The sequence below is a fragment of the Hyla sarda genome, chromosome 2 (genome assembly GCF_029499605.1).
Source record: "Hyla sarda isolate aHylSar1 chromosome 2, aHylSar1.hap1, whole genome shotgun sequence".
NCBI lineage: Eukaryota > Metazoa > Chordata > Amphibia > Anura > Hylidae > Hyla > Hyla sarda.
In genome coordinates, this window is record NC_079190.1 from 147,939,115 (window position 1) to 147,963,930 (window position 24,816).

Here is a 24,816-nt window from a genome sequence, read left to right on the forward strand (position 1 = left end):
GAATAGAGGACACCCCGGACCGCACGGAGGGGAACGGCATCTGCAGGGACCGGGATTAGGTGAGCAAAAGGTTTTTTTATTTTACTACTTCTTCCTTTTACACTTAGCTCAGTGTTTTATTACCAGGGGGCCTCCAGCTGTTGTGAAACTACTACTCCCAGCATGCCCGGACAGCCTTTGGCTGTTCGGGCATGCTGAGAGTTGTAGTTTTGCAACAGCTGGAGGCCCCCTGGTAGGGAAACACTGACTTTTAGTATTTTTCTTTACCTGCTCTGGCCGGCCCCCGCAACGGGAGCTGACCCGAGCAGATAATCGCATGTTTTCCCGGGGGCCGCATCGCTATATCGCATTGCTTTTGCGATATATCGTGCAGCCCGGCCGGGAACTCTGCAATTCTACCCCGAGCGTGACTCGGGGTTACCGATCCTGGCAGGGAAAATTAACCCTGAGTCACGCTCGGGAATACCGCTCAGGAGGTTAATGTAGCAAGATGCTCTAAATCATCGATTCTATTTTCCAAAGAGTGGATTGAGGAGATTACTACATTTACCCGCAATTTATGAAGCTCATTGCACTTGATTGATAAATTTAGCGCTTCTGCACATAATTTAGAATTCAGGAAAAGGGGTAAAATGCTTCTACCATACACAAATAATGATACATGTCCCCCCAAGTCTGTAGTCCAGGACTAGCCTCTATATATACACCTTGTCTGTAATCCAGGACTAGCCTCTATATAGACCTTGTCTGTAATGCAGGACTAGCCTCTATATATACACCTTGTCTGTAATCCAGGACTAGCCTCTATATACACCTTGTCTGTAATCCAGGACTAGCCTCTATATACCCCTTGTCTGTATTCCAGGACTAGCCTCTATATAGACCTTGTCTGTAATGCAGGACTAGCCTCTATATATACACCTTGTCTGTAATCCAGGACTAGCCTCTATATACACCTTGTCTGTAATCCATGACTAGCCTCTATATACCCCTTGTCTGTAATCCAGGACTAGCCTCTATATACACCTTGTCTGTAATCCAGGACCAGCCTCTATATATACACCTTGTCTGTAATCCAGGACCAGCCTCTATATACACCTTTTCTGTAATCCAGGACTAGCCTCTATATACACCTTGTCTGTAATGCAGGACTAGCCTCTATATATACACCTTGTCTGTAATCCAGGACTAGCCTCTATATACCCCTTGTCTGTAATCCAGGACTAGCCTCTATATACCCCGTGTCTGTAATCCAGGACTAGCCTCTATAAACACCTTGTCTGTAATCCAGGACTAGCCTCTATATACACCTTGTCTGTAATCCAGGACTAGCCTCTATATACCCCTTGTCTGTAATCCAGGACTAGCCTCTATATACCCCTTGTCTGTAATCCAGGACTAGCCTCTATATACCCCTTGTCTGTAATCCAGGACTAGCCTCTATATACACCTCGTCTGTAGTCCAGGACTAGCCTCTATATACCCCTTGTCTGTGGTCCAGGACTAGCCTCTATATACCCCTTGTCTGTGATCCAGGACCAGCCTCTATATACACCTTTTCTGTGATCCAGGACTAGCCTCTATATACACCTTGTCTGTGATCCAGGACTAGCCTCTATATATACCTTGTCTGTAATCCAGGACTAGCCTCTATATACACCTTGTCTGTAATCCAGGACTAGCCTCTATATACACCTTGTCTGTAATCCAGGACTAGCCTCTATATACCCCTTGTCTGTAATCCAGGACTAGCCTCTATATATACCTTGTCTGTAATCCAGGACTAGCCTCTATATACACCTTGTCTGTAATCCAGGACTAGCCTCTATATACACCTTGTCTGTAATCCAGGACTAGCCTCTATATACCCCTTGTCTGTAATCCAGGACTAGCCTCTATATACCCCTTGGCTGTGATGCATTTGATGTAAATGCTTATGGGGGAGAATACATTTAATCTACCTAATTGTGTGAAAATCTGGCGCATCTTTAGACATTTAGGACAAGCGCTTCCAATTTATAAAGCAGGGGGAAAAAGCACACGGATAAAGCGCTGCAAGCCATGCAAGACAGTTGTTTGTTTATGTATTTTTTAAAGAAGATTTCTGGTGCAGGCTATTTCTCCCCCTTGCAGAGGATTACATGGATCAGTGCGGGTCCAGCCTCATAAACTCCCGACTGGACTGAGGATTGCCATACGTTCCCACTTCCAGCCATTTATGTACTGTTACATAGCATCTGTGTATATACCGTATATATATATATATTGCTTTACATGGATGGGGGCCACTGCCTACAGTAGCTCTCCACTCTGGCTCTGCTTCGGTGATGAAGATATACTGTAGGACAGTGTTTCCCATCTAGGGTGCCTCCAGCTGTGGCCAAACTACAACTTCCAGCATGCCTGGACAGCCTTCGGCTGTCCAGGCATGCTGGAAGCTGTAGTTTAGCCACAGCTGGAGGCACCCTAGTTGGGAAACACTGCTGTAGGATCTAGGGTTGTCCCAGTAAAACCTCAGCATAAACAAGAATGTGTCCCTTCACTGACAGAGTAGATGAGACGCTTGCACAATGTGTAGGCGTAATTTGTATAAAAACTGGATAACCCTGTTAATGCCCCATCCTCGGGGGAAGTTATTTTGGATGGGAGATGATGGATTCTTTCCATTGATCATCTGGTTGTGCCCGTTATATTTTATAGAATACAATTTTTTTTGTTTGTTTTTTTGTTTATGTGAAAGCCTATATAAAATAGCTTTGCAGAGAACACGTTTCGGCGTCTGAGTTGCCAAGTTGTAGTTAGGGATGCACGTTTCTCTCCGGTAGGAGCAACATGTAGCTGGGGTGAAGCGCGGTCCATGCTGTGCACAGCTGTGCTTTGGCTTGATATTGTAAGTTTTATCAGTGTACAGATTGTAATGTTCTCTCCTGAATCACAAAGATGGATGGATGCTGCATATCTGATATTTATAGCAGAAGAAAAAGCCAATTCCCACCGCAGTCCTAGTTCAGTGACTATAAAACATATTTATGAGAACTTTTATATGTTTTAAGCAAGTTCTATAACCAGATTTAGCTAGGAAAGCACACAGCAGGCAGTGAATTCTGAAATGCCACTAAAATGAAAAATGAAATGTTTTTACGCATATTATGCCACTTTTCTTTCTTTGTCCATATGCAAACTGTAGCAGAAATGATAGCATAACTCTCACCTAGGAGCCCATAAAGATTGCGAGTGAGATCCGAAGACAGCCTGAAAGGGAAGGAACAAGACAAGTCTTATCATTCTAATTATGAATGTGGCATTGTATTATATGGTGACTGTAGAGCCGGTAAAGAACAGATCAGCAGCCTGTCAGCTACACCTGCCCAATGTTATAAATGAGACAAGTGCTGGTCCCACACCTCTGAAACCTAATAATCCAGGTGTGACTGCAGTTGTCACCAGTGCCACCTCCCCCTTCTCTTCCATGTTACAGTCGAAAGCTGAGATATGGATAGAACTTTGCTAGGTTAGACTGCATTCACATGATGATTGCAGCCTACGACTGCCGGATCCGGCTGGGGGATGGGAAAACCGGGCACTACGTACCCCAGTCGGACCGGTGCTGAAACCCATTCACTTTAACCCCTTAACGACCACGGATGTAAATGTACGTCCTGGTTTGGTGGTACTTCCCGCACCAGGACGTACATTTACGTCCTGTGTATGACCACGAGCATCGGAACGGTGCTCGCGTCATGCACAGCAGGTTCCGGCTGCTAGCAGCAGCCAGGGACCTGCCGGTAACGGCCAACATCCGCGATCGCGCATATGTCGGCCATTAACCCCTCAGATGCCATGATCAATACAGATCACGGCATCTGCGGCAGTGCGGTACTTTGAATGGATAATTGGATCGCCCGCAGCGCTGCCGCGGCGATTCGATGGTCCAGCATGGCGGCCAGAGGTCCCCTCACCTGGCTCCGGCCGTCTCCCGGGGTCTTCTGCTCTGTTCTGAACACTGATCAGTGCTGTGTCCTATTCATAGCACTGAACCAAATGATTGCTATAGATAGTCCCCTATGGGGACATAAAAAGTGTAAAAAAAAAAAATTTGAAAAATGTAAAAATAAAAAGTAAAATCCCCTCCCCCAATAAAAATTTTAATTGTCAGTTTTTCCCATTTTACCCTCAAAAAGCGTAAAATAATTTTTTTTATAAACCTATTTGGTATCGCCGCGTGCGTAAATGTCCGTACTATCAAAATATAATGTTAATGATCCCGTACGGTGAATGGCGTAAATGTAAAAAAAAAAACACATATATAATATATATATATATATATATATAAATATATATAAAAATTATCTAAAAGTTTTATATATGCAAATGTGGTATCGATAAAAAGTACAGATGACGGCGCAAATAATGAGCCCTCATACTGCCCTTTATACGGAAAAATGAAAAAGTTATAGGTCAAAATAGGGTGATTTTAGAGTACTGATTTTGTACAAAAAATTCTAGATTTTTTTAAAGCAGTACAAAAATATAAAAGTATCTAGCCATGGGTATGATTTCTATCGTATTTACCCACAGAATAAAGAACACATGTCATTTTTACCGTAAAGTGTACAGTGTGAAAACAAAACCCTCCAAAATGTGCAAAATTGTAGTTTTAATTTAAATTTCCTCCCTATAAAATGTTTATTTTGGGTTCGCCGTACATTTTATGGTAAAATGAAAGATTTCATTATAAAGTACAATTGGTCACGCAAAAAACAAGCCCATATATGGGTCTGCAGATGGAAATATAAAGGAATTATGAATTTTAGAAGGCAAGGAGGAAAAAACGAAAACGCAAAAATAAAATTGGCCTGGTCCTTAAGGTGAAAATGGGCTTGGTCCTTAAGGGGTTAATGAGCTGACCGGAGTCAAACAGTGACTCCAGTCGGCTCATTTATGCCCCGTATCCGCTTTTGTGACGGGACCTAAAACCGTAGTATACTACGGTTTTAGGTACGGTCACAAAACCGGATAAGGGGCAAAAATGAGCCGACCGGAGTCACTGTTTGACTGCAGTCGGCTCATTCAAATGAATGAGAAGGGGGCCGGGTCTGGCTTGGATACCCGAGCACCCGTTTTTCCTGTCCGGCAGCCGTAGGCTGCAATTGTGATGTGAATGCAGCCTTACTCTCACATATAGCTGCTTTAGCTCTGTCTGGACCGATCATGTGGATGTTCCTTTACAAAGAAAAAAGCAGAAATAGATGGCCAGCAGCTCTAGGTGTGAGAGCACACAAAACATCTGAGCCCTTCAAGTCTGCGGGTTATTGGGGTAAACTGTAGTTACACCTTTTTTGTCTTTTCAGTGAAGAATGGCTTGATAAAGCGGTTCTACGGGACATAATGACCTATCCTTAGCATAGGCCATAAATGTTTGGTTAGTAGGGGGTCTCCTCCCTTGATAGATCTATTTATGTATAGAGAGTTCTGTCAGTCTCCACCAAGGGCCATCCCATTGACTTGTGGCCACGTTGATTTTATTAGTTTTTTACAGAAGGCTTTTTATCTTGTGTATTTATCTAAATTTTAACTCATCTGGGATATATCAGGCAGGGAACCTGTCACTACCCATACCACGTGCAGCATGAATCAGGGACAGCCTCCCTTATCACAAAGATATATAATTCATTCTAAATGGCTTTAAAGAGTACCTGTCATATCCCCCTAAAAAAGTTATACATTACTGATCATGTAAATATAATTTTTATGTGCCTAGCACCTATATTTCTCTCACAAATACTGCTCACTTGGTTTGTCATTCTGTGCTCTGGAGGGGTTGTGTTCTCACTCTGCATGACTCCTCTTCCTCCCTGAGACTGTTGTGCTTGGTCTCTTCATCCAATCACTACAGACTGCTCCTTAACCCCTCGCCTCTCTATTTTCATGCTGCAGTCTAATAGGACAGGAGTGAGCACAAAGAAGTGCTAGCCCCACACTCACTGGCCTCTGTACATGCCTGTGCTTCAGCTTGGACAAAGATGATGCTGCAGCCGGACAGGATTATATTCTGAATGGTATGGGGACCCCTAGTGGTCTTTTAAAAAAAAAAATTTTTATAAGCCATGATTTCATTTAAAAGGAGATTACATTTTCTTATGAAGTATATTAGAAAGGTTAATGTATTGCCAAGATGTACAACATATAAAAAGTTTTTGAATCTGACAGTGCCCATTTAAGGAATCCTCATAACTGCATCTGGGAATAGCGACATCTCTGGCAACTTAATAAATTACTCCCAATACACAAATAAGTGGAGATCTGTCAGTCAAGGCTGCCACAGCAGGGAGAAGTCTCCAGGGACCACCCGGGTGACTTGGAGCCCTATTCCCAGCTGAATTTATAATAATAATTTCTCTGAATTAGCGCAGACGCTTAGAGGGGCTTATAAGGGGGTGTGATAAGGTAGCCTACAGGATGCGGGCAGCATGAAACTAGTAGCCAGGTCTCTTTGTACTACCTACAATACACACTTCACTTCCATTATATGTATTGCCTGGATAGTTATTACTGCCGTCATGTGATCGGCTGTGTTAGTGTTATTCATATTGCAAGATTTGAGGTATTTGATAAAATCTTTGTGTTGCTGTCTGGTATAACGGCAACAAAAATACCATACAAGTGCAATATGTGAACACATCTGTCACGATCACACCCTATCAGTCCAGCTAAGAGGCTAGAGAGAGTGTGATGTTGCAAGGGTTAAGGCCACCAGAGTATCCACTACTAGTCCCAGCAAGTCACCAAATTAACCCTTAGATAAACATGTTTCACCAGAGCTTCCTTCAGAAAGGTGAGCTCATATATTTAGAGATCAAAGACCAGAGCTGATTAATTAAACATTTAATCTGATAAAAGGTATCACAGTGCTATATATATATAAAAATACAGAAACAAATGACATACAGGTACAAAAATATATAAAAGAGTTTGGCAAGACAAGTTCAGAAAACAAAAGATGAAGTTCTTACAGCATGATGATATAGCAGTCCATGAGAGTGAGTTCCAGCTGTTCTTAGGATGGTCTTGTCAGCTTGTACCCTGACCAGTATCTCCGTTCTTATATTGGCCTTTCTGGAAGGGAAAGCCTTCATCCTTCACCCCCCTCCCCTATGATCACAGCAGGTGGGGGCATCTCTTATCTCATATATGGGACCAGAGACCCCTTACATCCTGCTGCTTCAAAGGGCTTCCGAATGCCGTTTTCACGCTGCGGGGGTCGACCACGCCCCTTGTGATGTTACGTCCACGCCTCCTCAATGCGAGTCAATGGGTCAACCCCCTCAGCGTGAAAATGGCGTTCGGAACATTTAGTTCTGAACGCCGGCGAGTGGGGTACCCCTTTAAGTCTGACAGCTTCTAGTTCCCTGACTATTAACCCTTTGCTATCACTATTCAGATGAGCTGAGGGATGTCTGATGCTAATAACCCCTTTTATAGAGAATAGTTCAAGTTGCTGCTATCCTGCTGGACAGTACGCCATGACTTATTTACACAAGTATTAATAGTTAGTGGCTGCTTTGGGCTTTTGTTTCTAAAGAAAGCATGTAGCATATAACCTATTTGTTTCTCTATGGAAAGCAGCTTATGCATTATACAAAATGCTGCAGGCCAAACACATTTGTTAGGAAATATCGAGTTAAAATGAGGAGATTTCTGGAGTGTCTCCTTTCTGTATGACATATCTTGCTTGCAGCATACCTATATTTCAGATTTAGACTTTTTTTTGGCAGCTACTTCTTTGCCGTATACTAAAAGGGCATTCCTGGGAATATAGGAGCGATACCGACCCCTAAGGCTGTGTGGTGTGTCTGCTAGTCAGGAAGCTGTTCTTTGACATGCATAGGACATTATGCCATGCTCAGCCAGGCATAGTAAAAGCCTTCATGCTTCCAGATCACAGCACATCCGCTGTATCCGCTTCACTCCAAAAATATATTCGGGAATATTTACTAGAGAAATAATAGTTTCCAATCCTTTGCATTTAACAAGATTACTTTTTACAAAGTTCTGGACACCCTGTTGTGTTGACTAGGGAAATATTGTATTATCCTCCATAATCTGCTGTCTGACCAGCACCTGTCTCTAATCTTATCCACAGTCATCTTCTTCATTCTCTTTCTCCATTATAAACATATGTAATCTGCATCTCAATAACGAATGGTCCCCAGTGCTCCTGTTCTCATGGTAATGGCTGTTACCATATTGCAACAAATGGCTTTAAAGTGGTTATCCAGGAAAAAACTTTTTTTTTTAAATATATCAACTGGCTCCAGAAAGTTAAACAGATTTGTAAATTATTTCTATTAAAAAATCTTTCAGTACTTATGAGCTTCTGAAGTGAAGGTTGTTCTTTTCTGTCTAACTGCTCTCTGATGACACGTGTCTCGGGAACCGCCCAGTTTAGAAGCAAATCCCCATAGCAAACCTCTTCTAAACTGGTCGGTTCCCGAGACACGTGTCATCAGAGAGCACTTAGACAGAAAATAACAACCTTAACTTCAGAAGCTCATAAGTACTGAAAGGATTAAGATTTTTTTAATAGAAGTAATTTACAAATGTGTTTAACTTTCTGGAGCCAGTTGATATATCAAAAAAAGTTTTTTCCTGGATAACCCCTTTTAAGAGTTTTTATTCCTAAAATCATGAATTCTCCATAAAATCTAAATCTTCGAGTTGTCCCAAAAAGTTGTTAAAATGCTATATTCCCCTGTTTCTGCTGTTTGCTGTCATAGCATTTTTCTTGATACAGTTCCTTGACAAACTTTTTTTTGTCATTCAGCTATTAAAAGGGTACTATGGTGGAAAACTTTTTTTATTTTATTTTTTTAATCAACTGGTGCCAAAAAGTTAAACAGTTTTGTAAATTACTTCTATTAAAAAATCTTAATCCTTCCAGTACTTATTAACTGCTGAATGCTACAGAGGAAATTATTTTCTTTTTGGAACACATAGCTCTCTGCTGACATCACGAGCACAGTGCTCTCTGCTGACTTCTCTGTCCATTTTAGGAACTGTCCAGAGCAGCATATGTTTTCTATGGGGATGTCAGAACTAGGCATCGACCGATTATCGGTTTGGCTGATATTATCGACCGATATTCACGATTTTGGGCGTTATAGGTATTGGCAATTACCTTGGCGATAATCCGATGATAGGACTCAGGAGGACCCCCGGACAGGCAGGGGGAGAGAAGCGGGCGGCAGCGGCGGCCTATGGCACCGCAAAAGCTGCTGCAGTTCATTGATTTAAAGCACCCGCTTTAATTCAGTGATCTGCAGCGGTGTCGCTGGGGATAAATAGCCGATAACTTATACCGGAATATCGGTATAAGTTATCGGCTATCGGTCCTAACCTTCACAGATTATCGGTATCGGCCCTAAAAAATCGATATCGGTCGATCCCTAGTCAGAACTGTCCAGAGTAGGAGAAAATCCCCATAGCAAACAAGAATTTCCTCTGTAGTATTCAGCAGCTAATACGTACTGGAAGGATTAATATTTTTAAATAGAAGTCATTTACAAATCTGTTTAACTTTCTGGCACCAGTTGATTAAAAAAAAAAAAAGGATTCCACCGGAGTACCCCTTTAAAGATTCCTCACCAGCAGTTCTGTCCAGTTATTCTGCAGTTCTAGAATTTGCTATCCCTCTATATATTTTTCTATATTTTGAGGTCACATCAGGCTTTGACTTACAAATGCTAAAACCTATTTCACATTTATAATGATTGATAACAAAAAAAATAAAAAATAAATAACAGTCCAATTTTTGAGTTTTTTCTTTTTTTATCGAATCTGTCAGGTGTATTTCAGAAGACATATAATGTTTCAATATTCATTTTTCTAGTCCATACATTACGTTCAGTTTATTTTTTAGTCCATGTATCCCATACTGGGGATAGAAGGAATGCGGATGCTTGATAATAAAATCTAATTTCTCTAGGGTCCACATTACCGTTACAGTAGTCACATGAAGAATCCTATGAAGAAAACAACAAAGTCCTTTTCATTCAATAGAAAATAATCCTACCTTACGTTTCCTACTGCACATCATTAAAAGGGCCGGTTTTATTGAACATGCCTTTCCTGTTAAGACAAGATCAGTTCACCTTCAAATCATCCTGACCTGAAAATGTGGTTTGTTAAATAATGGATACGACAGATGTTCTATAGTCCAAGTATAATGTTCTGCACTCCTGATGGACAGCCATGAGGATGCTATGGGAATACAGTAGGTCTACCGGATTTTGGAGCCCGGTTGTGCATACGGTAAAATCAAAGCCTAGCACCATGAGGAGTTGGTGATCATATGGGTGACCGGTAGGAAGGTGTTCTGAGAATGTTACCATTATTACAAGTATCCATAATTGATAGTGGACAGAGAGTGGCTGGTTAAAATAGAGTTCCAGTTTTTAAAGAACAACCATCAGGGAAGAATTGGGATTTTGGTGTTAGGGGAAGGAAGAAGCTGCCACAATAATGGGATATTCCAATGACATATGTGCAATAAATTGTGATTACTGTACCTACTTTCACTGTGTTTATGTTAAAATATTATATATATATATATATATATATATATATATATATATACATACATACAGTGGTCCCTCAACTTACAGTATTAATTGGTTCCAGGACGACCATTGTATGTTGAAACCATTGTATGTTGAGACCAGAACTCTATGGAAACCTGGTAATTGGTTCTGAAGCCACCAAAATGTCATCCAAAAATAGGAAACAGTGAGGATTAAAGAAAAATAAGTAGATAACTAATATAGATAAAGCAAGTCCTTACATATAAAGGTAAGAAAGGTCTGCTGGGAGCTGTAAATCACTGTCTGTGTCAGTGTTTCCCAACTAGGATGCCTCCAACTGTTGCAAAACTACAACTCCCAGCATGGCCGGACAGCCGTTGGCTGTCCGGGCATGCTGGGAGTCATAGTTTTGCAACAGTTGGAGGCACCTTGGTTGGGAAACACTGGTTTATGTAGAGGACTGGAGCTTCTTCAGGGTCCTATACAGTACACACAGTGTCCCAAATGGAGCCGCCCTTATTGGTGTCCAAAGGAGCAACTCACCCTGGCACAGGTAAGGAGTAGTACAGAACTTGTAGTTTCTCCCTGTACTGTAGGGGGCGCTACCAGACAGCCAGTCAGTGCAGGCACTTCAGTAATAGAGGTGATTTACCAGTAAAATGCCCATTCTGATTGGTCAGTTCTTCCAGCCATTGACACGTTTCACAGATCTTTACTGTCTGTAGCATTGTATGTTGAGTCTGGTTTCAAGTTACAATGGTCCAGAAAAGACCATTGTATGCTGAAACTATTGTATGTTGAGGCCATTGTAAGTTGAGGGATCACTGTATATATATATGTGTGTGTGTATATATATATATATATATATATATATATATATATATATATATTACATTTACAACTCTTTACAGGGAGACTCTTAGGGTAGGCTCACATACAACATATACGCAGCTTATTTTGCACTTCGCAAAATCTGTTGTTCAGCAGGAAATACACTGCATATTCTTCTGATAGCGGACACAAAGGCGGTAGCCCTGTGTGTTCAGTTAGCTTTGGAGGCAGAGCCGCACACTGACTTAACTGTGACATGCAGCACCGCCTCCAAACCTCACCGAACACACAGGGCTGTCGCGGGGTAGCCCTGTGTGGAGGCTAACAGAATAATACACGTTTGGGGGGGGAGATTGTCAAAGAATTTTGCGCCCCAAAAAAAAATTTGATTTCGCGCCAAAAGTATCCACCACATTTTCAAAGAGCTTTGTGCCGCGGTTTACACTGTTCACATCAGTTTTGTAAAAGTGGGCGTGTCCACGTATATCGTCTGCTTTACATGATATTTTCAAAGGGGTGAGAGTCCAGTTTACATCAAAAATTTCACACCAGCTTCTTGATTTATTATAAAAAAATATATATATTTTTTTTTTGGTCACTTAAATTTAAGCTCAGAAATGTTTTATTTATACAGTCATCGCTTGTCTGGGCACTAGTAACCATGGAATATTTTGTGAGATGTTTCTGCCAGAATTTTCTAGGATGTAAAATTTGGCACAAAAATGGGCAATTTTAGCACCAAAATTGCCGATTTCCGATCAACCCAATATGGCCGCAACAACAAGAAAAATTTGGCGCGAAAAAATTTAAAGTGGCGCGAAAATGAATTTTCACATATTATCAAAGCGACATAAAAGACCTTTGAAAATGTGAGGAGAAAAAAAAAGGTGTGAATTAAATAGCTGGAACAAGAATTACAGTAGAGTCTCCCCAGTGTATTACCCGCTGCGCAGTGTGAAATTTGCTGCGTATACATTGTGTGTGTGACCCTACCTCTAGGGCTCGTTCACGTTGCCGTTGTGCTCTGGTACATGCAGTCCTATTTTTTTTCCTCCGCTGAACGTCTGTAAAATTCCGTATCTCCAAAGGACTCCATTTAAGTAAATGAAATCAGTCGGGACGCGAAGGGGTGAGTTGTGCTCTGACCTGTTTTGGGAACAGACCCAGAATTGGACGGAGCACGAAAGCAGTATGAACGTATCCATACCCACACTGCACCCTTGTTGAATAACCCTGTCTGACCATGCCCTGTGCCCATATCAAGTTTCCCTAACTTTCCCTAACCTGGTCCCTTAATACAACTCTACTTTATATTCTCCGTCACATTGAGGCCTTACAGGGACTTATTTAATAGGAGCGAAACATCAGACACAAAGCCTTTATCAGAGGTGAACAAATAGCTTTAGGCACTAGATGCAAAAAACATTGCTTGGCAGAACTCAATTCCCTCCAAGCCCAAATGTCTGCCTTAGAAACTGTTGGCATATGCTCTAAAGCAACCAACGTGCAGAATGACCTTGCAGAACTTGGGGAAATTGAAAGAACTATTGAATATTAAATCTACCAAGCCGTATCTGAGGAGTGTTTTTAAATTCTCTGCACAGAGACAAAGGTTTCAAGGTTATGTCTACCTTACTCCAAAAAACTAAAGAAATTGTCCTTATTCAAGAAATTAGAATGGCCTCAGGATCTTCTGCATCCAACATAGACGTCATGACTAAGGAATTTTCTAACTTTCTATTCTTCTCTGTAAAATCTGGCAGAGCACCTAACGCAAAGGAATTCACGAAGCAATTTCTGCTTTCTATAAAACATCCCTTCCTATGAGAAGACTGACTTGCTATTCAACCTTATGTAATGAACGGCAAGGCTTTTCACCTTTCTTAGCTATATTTATAATGACTATGGAAGCATTGATGCAAAAAGTTACTTAAACCAACACAACACAAAGGCCTTCAACCTGTAAAACATAGGACTTTCATGTTCATTGACCAGTTCCTAATATTAACTACAAATGGCAAGCAGGACTTTCTACATATCTTGCAAATATTAGCTTTAAAAAGGTATTCCCATCAAAAGTTATACCCTGTCCCACCGGTTAGACGCCCAACAATCCTGACCGCCACGGTCCATTGTCCTGTAAATTAGAGGAGCAGCAGCGCTTGAGCTCAGATGCCAGCAATGTTTTGATGTCCCGTAAAGATTGAATAGAGGTGTGGCTGCGCATGCGTGCTGAAGGATATTTGAAGGACGTGTGACTATCGTTCTCAGGATTGGTGGGGGTCTCGGCGATCGGTTAGGCCTTCACTATTAACTATATCTCCTGAATACACCGCTCTTGTGCTGTTCTTCCTTCTACCGATGACCTCCCACTCCCTGCTCAGCCAATTACAGAGTAGAACTGGTAAGTAGGATGACCAGCACAGAAGTGGTGACAGGGTCAGACTTCTCCGAAACACACAGGCCCAGATTTATCAAAGAATGTCTATGGTAGAGCTATTTTCCCATGTTTATTTGGGTGGTGGGTTTGACTAGCGTGCATCTTATTTATCAAGAAGATGCAGCAGGATGATGAATTTGTGCAGCTCTACTGTGGTGGGAAAAGCTCTACCACATACACTTTTTCTAGACGCTTGTGAGGGAGGGAAGTAGACACTTTCCCGGGTCCAGAATTTGTCAGGTTAGGTGTTTTTAATTACTTTCACAGAGCTGTCGGGACATTTTTACTTGCATTGTAGATGCTACAATCAAATTTGAATGCGGTTTCTAAGGAGTTAAAGTCGAGCATCACCGTGATCGGTAATTTCTAGCATTAGAAGTGGGTCCTGGTGGCAGATAGCCGCCAGGACCTTCCAGCTATGACCCGTCCCCAGCTCCTGAGCGCATGTCTTAGAGGGGGAGGGGGAGTGGGATGCTGTCGTCCACAAGAGGTTAAAGGTTGAATTGCGGAAGGTAGAAGTGATTCTCACGCCTACTGATATGTGGTGTAGCTTTGCGCCTAAAAAGGTACCTTTGTGCACAAAATAGCGACTTTTGACATAAGTCGCAAATGATAAATACGTGACCACTGCATGGGCAATAAGAAAAAGTTCTACGGGTAGGCAAAAAGAGTGAAACTGTCTATATCAAAAGACGCATAAAAATCGCTAAATATGCTGCTTACACCTGAACTGCGCCAAAACATAGACAAAAAAAATGCTCTAAAAGCAATGATGAATCTCCCCCACAGTGTCTAGAAATGTTATCTCTAAGATAAGGGGAACCATTTTCCTATTCTAAATAGGTTTCAACAGGAAACCCTAATCCTTTAAGAATAATCCAAGACACATTGGGGTACTCAAGGTCTCTTCTGGACCTTTGAAAGAACTTAGATTTACCATATTCAAGGCTTTCAAAAGGAAAGACAATTCCCTATATTGGAAGCCTCTTCGTTTAGTTTCTCCAGATGTTATCTAAAATATTTTCACATACCATTTTCTAAGTCCTGTGCACCATCTTACACCTTTTTATGAAAGTGTAAAGGTGTGGATTCAACTGTGTTTCTTTGCTCAACAAATAGAGATTGCAGAAGAAAGTAATTTACAGGAAAACCTCTGTAGTTATGTTCATCGGAAAAAATAGATAAATAGTCTGGTTTGTTGTCTTTTGTTTGGTTTCCCAGAAACAGCACCACCCTTTTCTGTAGGTTGTGTCTGGTATTGAAAGGGAATGAGATTGAACTGCAGTACAGCCCATGGATTTTTTTTGTATAATACTTTAAAATGTTCTGTTTAGGATACCAGAATACACAGCAATTTCTTCCTGGTAAACTGCCACTGCAGCCAAAACTAAGAGTGGATTAAAAGGAACTACAAAGGAAAGATTTATACTTCTCCATTGTACCCGATCCACTTCTGGCTTTGGCTCGAAGCCAAAAAAAAACTGCTGTGTATGATGGCAGCCTTAGTAATCTTTAAACTAAAGATATTTTGTTCTGTTTTAGGTCTGCTGCTTTTCTTTAGAGGTTTTGTCAATTACCTCAAAGTGCGAAACATGTCTGAAAGTATGGCGGCAAATCACAGAACAAGATTTTTTTTCTTGTACTAGAGGTAAGTTGTTAATCTCCTGCTAAGATCAGATGGTGCTTTTAGTTTATAAAGAATGTAAGGATTAAATTCAACGAAAATTAGAACATTCTAAGTCTTGGTAAAAGTGTAAAATGGCAATCCACTAAAATTTGAAAACTTCTATTTATATCATACTAGCTGAGTACCCGGCCCTGCCTGGTCTTTGCTACCTTATCCTTGTGGGGGAGGAAAAGGAACAAAGGAGGAAGCTTTTGTCCTCATATCCCATTTCTAAATCCCGACCCCCATATCCCGACCACAAATCCCCTCCTCGTATCTCAACCCCAAATCCCCTCCTCATATCCCGACCCCATATCCTGTCCCCATATCCCGTCCCCATATCCCGTCCCCATATCCCGTCCCCATATCCCGACCCCATATCCCGACCCCATATCCCGACCCCATATCCCGACCCCATATCCCGACCCCATATCCCGACCCCATATCCCGACCCCATATCCCGACCCCATATCCCGACCCCATATCCCAATCCCATATCCCGTTCCCATAGCTTATCCTTATATCCAGTCCTCAGGTGGGGCTGCGTTGTGGTATAGATATTGTAAGCTGAAAATAAAGGGGTGTGGCTTACAATGTGGGCGTGTCTTTGTGAGATGGGACATGGAATACAGGGAGGGTGTGGCTTATACAGCCGGACTGACGCATTCACCAGGAGATGCAGAGCGGAGCTTGTGGAGTAAAGCACCAGAAGTCCTATATACAGTCATGGCCGTAAATGTTGGCACCCCTGAAATTTTTCTAGAAAATGAAGTATTTCTCACAGAAAAGGATTGCAGTAACACATGTTTTGCTATACACATGTTATTTCCCTTTGTGCGTATTGGAACTAAACCAAAAAAGGAGGAAAAAAAGCAGATTGGACATAATGTCACACCAAACTCCAAAAATGGGCTGGACAAAATTATTGGCACCCTTTCAAAATTGTGGAAAAATAAGATTGTTTCCAGCATGTGATGCTCCTTTAAACTCACCTGGGGGCAAGTAACAGGTGTGGGCAATATAAAAATCACACCTGAAAGCAGATAAAAAGGAGAGAAGTTCACTTAGTCTTTGCATTGTGTGTCTGTGTGTGCCACACTAAGCATGGACAACAGAAATAGGAGAAGAGAACTGTCTGAGCACTTGAGAACCAAAATTGTGTAAAAATATCAACAATCTCAAGGTTACAAGGCCATCTCCAGAGATCTAGATTTGCCTTTGTCCACAGTGGGCAACATTATCAAGAAGTTTGCAACCCATGGCACTGTAGCTAATCTCCTAAGAGGAAGAGGAAAATTGATGAAAGGTGTCAACACAGGATAGTGCGGATGGTGGATAAGCAGCCCCAAACAAGTTCCAAAGATATTCAAACTGTCCTGCAGGCTCAGGGAGCATCAGTGTCAGAGCAAACTATCCGTCGACATTTAAACGAAATGAAACGCTATGGCAGGAGATCCAGGAGGAACTCACTGCTGACACAGAGACATAAAAAAGCAAGACTACATTTAGCCAAAATGAACTTGAGTAAGCCAAAATGCTTCTGGGAAAACATCTTGTGGACAGATGAGACCAAGATAGAGCTTTTTGGTAAAGCACATCATTCAACTGTTTACTGAAAACGGAATGAGACCTACAAAGAAAAGAACACAGTACCTACAGTGAAATATGGTGAAGGTTTAATGATGTTTTGGGGTTGTTTTGCTGCCTCTGCCACTGGGTGCCTTGAATGTGTGCAAGGTATCATGAAATCTGAGGATTACCAACGGATTTTAAGTCGCACTGTACAGCCCAGTGTCAGAAAGCTGGTTTTGCGTCTGAGATCAATGACCCCAAACATACGTCAAAAAGCACCCGGAAATGGATGGCAACAAAGCCCTGGAGAGTTCTGAAGTGGCCACCAATGAGTCCAGATCTAAATCCCATTAAACACCTGTGGAGAGATCTTAAAATTGCTGTTGGGAAAAGGTGCCTTCCAATAAGAGAGACCTAGAGCAGTTTTGCAAAGGAAGAGTGGTCCAACATTCCGGCTGAGAGGTGTAAGAAGCTTATTGATGGTTATAGGAAGCGACTGATTTCAGTTCTTTTTTCCAAAGGGTGTGCAACCAGATATTAAGTGAAGGGTGCCAATAATTTTGTCCAGCCCATTTTTGGAGTTTGGTGTGAAATTATGTCCAATTTGCTTTTTTTCCTCCCTTTTTTTGGTTTAGTTCCAAAACACACAAAGGGAAATAACATGTGTATAGCAAAACATGTGTTACTGCAATCCTTTTCTGTGAGAAATACTTTGTTTTCTTGCATGGGACTTGAAAACCCCATCCTTCACATATGGGGGCAGGTTAGGGGTTAATTTAACTTTTACATATTTTTATTTGACATGTAAGTATCATGTGGCCAAGTATCGAAATATCTCCAGCCGTTTGGAAGTTATGCAGTAACACATACCGTATTTATCGGGGTATACCACGCACCCGCCTATAAAGTTTTTTACCCAAATATCCATGAAAAAATTAGGGTGCGTGTGTGCGCGTGTATACCCCGATACACCCCCAGGAAAGGCAGGGGGAGAGAGGCCGTCGCTGCCCGCTTCTCTCCCCCTGCCTTTCCTGGGGTCTAGAGCGCTGCTGTCGGCCCTTCTCACCCCCTGGTTATCGGCGCCGCTGCCCGTTCTGTCCCCCTGACTATCGGTGCCGGCGCCGATAGCCAGGGGGAGAGAAGCGGCGCCGACAGCCAGGGGGAGAGAAGGGGCAGCGGCACCCATTGCCGGCGCCACTGCCCCGTTGCCTCCCCCCATCCCCGGTGGCATAATTACCTGAGTCCGGTCCGCGCTGCTCCAGGCCTCCGTCGTACGTCTCCAGCGTCGTTGCTATGCGCAGCGCGGCGCTCTGACGTCATGCGCCGCGCCGTTCAGCGCATAGCAATGACGCCGGGGACGCACGACGGAGGCCTGGAGCAGCGGAGCAGCGCGGACCGGACTCAGGTAATTATGCCACCGGGGATGGGGGGAGGCAACGGGGCAGCGGCGCCGGCAATGGGTGCCGCTGCCCCTTCTCTCCCCCTGGCTGTCGGCGCCGCTTCTCTCTCCCTGGCAGGAGTCAGGGGGACAGAACGGGCAGCGGCGCCGATAGCCAGGGGGTGAGAAGGGCCGACAGCAGCGCTCTGGACCCCAGGAAAGGCAGGAGGAGAGAAGCGGGCAGCGACGGCCTCTCTCCCCCTGCCTTTCCTGGGGGTGTATCGGCGTATAACACGCACACAGACTTTAGGCTAAAAATTTTAGCCTAAAAAGTGCGTGTTATACGCCGATAAATACGGTATTTCCCATAGACTTGTATGGGACTTTAAATAAAAAACCCTGACACTCGTAAATGGGGGTGGGCAAGGGTTAAATCACCTATCCCATGTTTGTTGTTGACATATAAGCAACATGTGAAGCAAGTTTCATGGTAATATCTTTAGCCATTTGGACGTGATGCTGGAACATACACACATATATATATACACACACACACACATACATATATACACACAATAGATAGATAGATATAGCAAGACATTTTCTCCAGTTCCCATGGATTTTCTTTTAAAAGATATTGAAGGTTAAATTAGTAGCCATGTGTTAAATGCCATAAAATGTTTAATGTTCTAGCCCACTAGTATTACTATTAGGTCCATACATCAGGAACATGGCACCTCCTAGCTTGGGACTTCCTTGCCCTGCAGTGACAGCTGTTTGGAAATGATTAGGTGGTAGATTAGCATACAAAGTAGCAATTTCCATTGTGGTAGACATCATGTTATACCATGGAGAGCTGAATGAGTTTTGCATTTATATTTTTTACTTATAGTGCTAAATATTTAGCCAGTAATGATATATATTATGCTCCCAGACATGGACATGTTGATCCAATGTAAAGGGCATCTTGTAACCTTCGGAAAGATCCTGCAACATTTCATACCAGGACATAGCTACCGTATATACTCGAGTATAAGCCGAGTTTTTCAGCACCATTTTCGTGCTTAAAACGCCCCCCTCGGTTTATACTCCAGGGAACTCTCCGCATGTCAATCCCTTCTCAGTGGTCTTCAACCTGCGGACCTCCAGATGTTGCAAAACTACAACTCCCGGCATGCCCGGACATCGGCTGTCCGGGCATGCTGGGAGTTGTAGTTTTGAAACCTCTGGAGGTCCGCAGGTTGAAGACCACTGCGGCCTTCGTCATCATCCAGACCCCCCCCTTTAGTTTTCTACTCACCTCCCCTCGGTGGGAAGGAAGGGTGAGCTGGTCCGGGCCATCTGTGCTGCAGGGACCGTCCGGTGGGGAGGGTTAGTCGTTCCGGGCTGTCCTTTTTCACTGTCCCTGTGCGTCGTCATCAAGGCAACGTCACTAGTCCGGGGCAGGCCCGTAGCGTGGAGAAGAGGGGTCCCCGTCGAAAGTGGACAGCCCGGAACGACTAACTCTCCCCACCGGACGGTCCCTGCAGCACAGATGGCCCGGACCAGCTCACCCTTCCTTCCTACCGAGGGGAGGTGAGTAGAAAACTAAAGGGGGGTCTGGATGATGACGAAGGCCGCAGTGGTCTTCAACCTGCGGACCTCCAGAGGTTTCAAAACTACAACTCCGGGCATGCTGGGAGTTGTAGTTTTGCAACATCTGGAGGTCCGCAGGTTGAAGACCACTGATGAAGGGATTGACAGGCGGTGATGATGAAGGGGGGGGGTTGATGACGGGGCTCTAGATGATGACATGGGGTGGTGATGTATTTCCCACCCTAGGCTTAGAATCGAGCCAATAACTTTTCCTGGGTTTTTGGAGTGAAATTAGGGGCAACGGTTTATATTCGGGTCGGCTTATACTCGAGTATATACGGTAATAAAATATAAAGAATTGTCTTTGCCATACAGTGATCCCTCAACTTACAATATTGTAACTTGAAACAATATTGTAACTTGAAACCATACATTTTGGGGACTTTAGAACCAATTTTCAGGGTTCCATAGAGTAATAGTCACAACTTACAGTGGTTTTAACATACAATGGCCCTCCCGGAACCTATTAATATTGTAACTTGAGGGAGCACTGTATATTATTGGCATCTTTTTGGGGGAGTGATCTGAGGTTATGGACGAGCACAAATTTAACTGAGCATTCTGCATGTCACCTTTGTTGACTTTACTAAGTGGCTTATGAAGCTTGCAGAAGAAAGGAGCCTATCAGCCTTTATTCAGACCATGTCTTGCAAAGTTATTGTGCTCACACGTTCATTGTAGCTTATGCTCCAATATAAAGAGTTTCCATGTAAACATGATCAGTCATGGGAGAACAGTGTATATGCTTTGCAGAGGTGCACCAGAATGCTGAATAATACTGACCATGGTACAGAAAAATATCACTGGACGCTTTGACACTTAGGCCGTGAGAGAACCTATGTTGGAGACTATTGAAGTGGTTCTCAACCTGGGGTACAAGTACCCCCAGGAGTACAAAATCAGTAATGGCAGCCACAGCCACTGGTTACTGGTCTGGACCACTTTGAAAGAAATGGTAGACTGACATTACTGCAGGACAGCAAAGGGGAAGCACAGGCACTGGGCTGCTGTGGGCAGTAACTACCATCAGCTTAGTTGCTCCACTGCCCCTGCAGACCGGGGACCTACTGCTATGAGCCATAGCTATAGGTCCCCAGACCAGAGGAGCAGTGGAGCACCAAAGCGGGAATCAACAACAAGTGGGACACAATCATGAAGTGGAACGAAATTTATTGGATATTTCAAACTTTTTTAACAAAAAACAGAAAAATTGGGCTGGCAAAATTATTTAGCCCCCTTAAGTTAATACTTTGTAGTGCCACCTTTTGCTGCAATTACAGCTGTAAGTCACTTGGGGTATGTTTCTATCAGTTTTGCACATCGAAAGACTGAAATTTTTGCCCATTCCTCCTTGCATAACAGCTGGAGCTCAGTGAGGTTGGATGGAGAGCGTTTATGAACAGCAGTTTTCAGTTCTTTCCACAGATTCTCGATTGAATTCAGGTCTGGACTTTGACTTGGCCATTCTATCACCTGGATATGTTTTTTTGTGAACCATTCCATTGTAGATTTTGCTTTATGTTTTGGATCATTGTCTTGTTGGAAGACAAATCTCCGTCCCAATCTCAGGTCTTTTGCAGATTCCATCAGGTTTTCTTCCAGAATGGTCCTGTATTTGGCTCCATCCATCTTCCCATCAATTTTAACCATCTTCCCTGTCCCTGCTGAAAAAAAGGAGGCCCAAACCATGATGCTGCCACCACCATGTTTGACAGTGGGGATGGTGTGTTCAGAGTGATGAGCTGTGTTGCTTTTACGCCAAACATAACGTTTTGCATTGTTGCCAAAAAGTTCAATTTTGGTTTCATCTGACCAGAGCACCTTCTTCCACATGTTTGGTGTGTCTCCCAGGTGGCTTGTGGCAAACTTTAAACAACACTTTTTATGGATATCTTTAAGAAATGGCTTTCTTCTTGCCACTCTTCCATAAAGGCCAAATTTGTGCAGTATACGACTGATTGTTGTCCTATGGACAGTATCCCACCTCAGCTGTAGATCTCTGCAGTTCATACAGAGTGATCATGGGCCTCTTGGCTGCATCTCTGATCAGTCTTCTCCTTGTATAAGCGGAAAGTTTAGAGGGACGGCCAGGTCTTCGTAGATTTGCAGTGGTATGATACTCCTTCAATTTCAATATTATCGCTTGCACAGTGCTCCTTGGGATGTTTAAAGCTTGGGAAATCTTTTTGTATCCAAATCCGGCTTTAAACTTCTCCACAACAGTATCTCGGACCTGCCTGGTGTGTTCCTTGTTCTTCATGATGCTCTCTGCGCTTTAAACGGATCTCTGAGACTATCACAGTGCAGGTGCATTTATACGGAGACTTGCATACACATAGGTGGATTCTATTTATCATCATGAGTCATTTAGGTTAACATTGGATCATTCAGAGATCCTCACTGAACTTCTGGAGAGAGTTTGCTGCACTGAAAGTAAAGAGGCTGAATAATTTTGCACGCCCAATTTTTCAGTTTTTTATTTAACAAAGTTTGTAATATCCAATAAATTTCGTTCCACTTCATGATTGTGTCCCACTTGTTGTTGATTCTTCCAAAAAATTACAGTTTTACATCTTCATGTTTGAAGCCTGAAATGTGGCAAAAGGTCGAAAAGTTCAAGGGGGCCGAATACTTTCACAAGACACTGTATATATGGGGCAGTTGAGGGCCTACAGCTATATTTGGGGGCACAGAGGAGGCCTAACAACTTTATGGGGATGCAAAGTGGGATCTGCCACTGAAGGACTGCTATGTGGTGACTTAAGATGTGCCTGCTCAGAGAGGCAATACGCCGCTACGGGCAAACACACTGAGATGTGCGAGTCGCAGCGTGCATGCGCAGTGTACTCGCACATCACGGCCGCTCTCTGCCTAGCTCATGGAGCAGCAACGTATTGCTGCTCCGAGCAGGCACATCTAAAGGCACCACATAGCGGTCCTTTATTTCAACTTTTTCATAAGGGGGGTGACTTAATTTTTTCATTGGGAAGGGGTTAATTCATATTTATTATAATTTACACATTCTTTTTCACTTTTTTAGTCTTCATAGGGGACTATTACATGCAATCTGTAGATTGCATACACTGATCAATGCTATGCTATAGCATAGCAGTGATCAGTGTTATTGGCGCTCCTTTACTACTGCCTGCCATGACTGGATGCACGGAGCAGGGTAAGGGACCTCACGATTACACCGCTGTGATCCCAATCAGCATCCCTGAGCTAATCGGCAGTACATCTCAGGACTTTTAGACGCCGCAATCAACTTTGATTGCGGCATCTAAAGGGTTAATGTGGGTCCCGGCTTTGATGTGCGCTCAGCTGCTGAGCGCACTGCATAGCTTGGGAGCAGAGAGTGCAGGCGACTTACCGCACCTCCGCGATACCTGCTGGCGGGACAGGTATCGGATTAGGTATCGGGGACATTTGCATGAGTACAAGTACTCGTGCAAATGTCCAGTATCGATTCCAGTACCAGTATCCGTATCGGGACATCCCTGGTTAGTACAATTTACTAATAAGTCCACCTGCACCTTTCCCTGGATCGATGAACAAAGTTAAAGAAGTACTCCACTGGAAAACATTATTATTATTATTATTATTATTATATTTTTTTTTTTTTCAAATCAACTGGTGCCAGAAAGTTCCACAGGAAGTTCTTTTCTTTTTGGATTTCCTTTCTCTCTAACCACAGTGCTCTCTGCTGACTCCTCTGTCCATGTCAGGAACTGTCCAGAGTAGGAGCAAATCCCCATAGCAAACCTATCCTGCTCTGGACAGTTCCTGACATGGGCAGAGGTGTCAGCAGAGAGTACTGTGTTCAGGGAGAAATGAAATTATAAAAGAAAATAACTTCCTCTGGAGCATAGAGCAGCTGATAAGTACTGGAAGGATTAAGATTTCTTAATAGAAGTAATTTACAAATCTGTTTAACTTTCTGGCACCAGTTGATTAAAAAAAAATGTTTTCCAGTGGAGTACCCCTTTAAGATCATTTAATACTGTTCTTGTTAAGCATCACTGATGTTTTGGCAGAATGTCTCGATAGGTATTTTTTGTGTGGTTCTATACGAATTTCCTAATCTTTCAAAAGCTGAACCGGTTTGCTTTTTCCCCCCCCCCCCCCACCCGCTTTAAAGTTAACTTTCGGAGAAGGCAGTAATTCTTTGATAGACACAACCTGCATTTAAGTTTAGTATCCCTTTGAAATGTTGCTAGTGGTTTCCAAACTTTTTTTGCTACTAGAAATGTGAAGTACTGTCATTTATGTTATGGGGTCACGCAGCAGCTCAATTTGTTCTTCTGTTCTGTACTGAGAAGATTGTCGGCGATGTCTGCTCTTTCCCTTAAATACCCCACTGTATGAGAGATACTGGAAAAAAGATTTTGTATGTGTTACTGCAGGATTAAAGGCGTACTCCACTGCCCCAGGGTTCGCAACATCTTGTTCAGAATGCTTGGAGCTGGGGTCGTGACGTCACGGCCATGCCCTCTCGTGACACCACGCCTCCTCAATGCAAGTCTACGGGAGGGGGTGTGGCATCACGACCCCCGCTCCAAGCGTTCAGAACATAATAGACTTGCATTGAGGGGGCTTGGTGTGATGTAACGAGGGGCGTTGCCGTGATACCACGACCCCTGCCGCCATCACCCAGCATTCTAAACGGACGCCAGGTGCTGCACAGAGATCGCAGGGGTCCCATCATACATATTAT

At 43.1% G+C, this 24,816-nt stretch overlaps 1 protein-coding gene across 6 annotated transcripts in view; it reads left to right on the forward strand.

The window, feature by feature from the left end:
* The window catches only part of NDFIP2 (Nedd4 family interacting protein 2), a 155,461-nt gene that overhangs the window by 125,394 nt on the left and 5,251 nt on the right, over positions 1-24,816 (forward strand). For 2 of the 6 annotated variants that reach the window (XM_056555576.1, XM_056555579.1), the window contains one exon: positions 15,394-15,499. The exons of 3 other annotated variants lie outside the window; for them this stretch is intronic. In XM_056555576.1, the coding sequence (XP_056411551.1) occupies positions 15,394-15,497 (104 nt within the window). In that variant the 3' untranslated portion in view covers positions 15,498-15,499. Of the gene's footprint in view, positions 1-15,393; positions 15,504-24,816 lie in introns of those variants that run through there. One more of the 6 variants, XM_056555577.1, reaches the window with a different exon arrangement.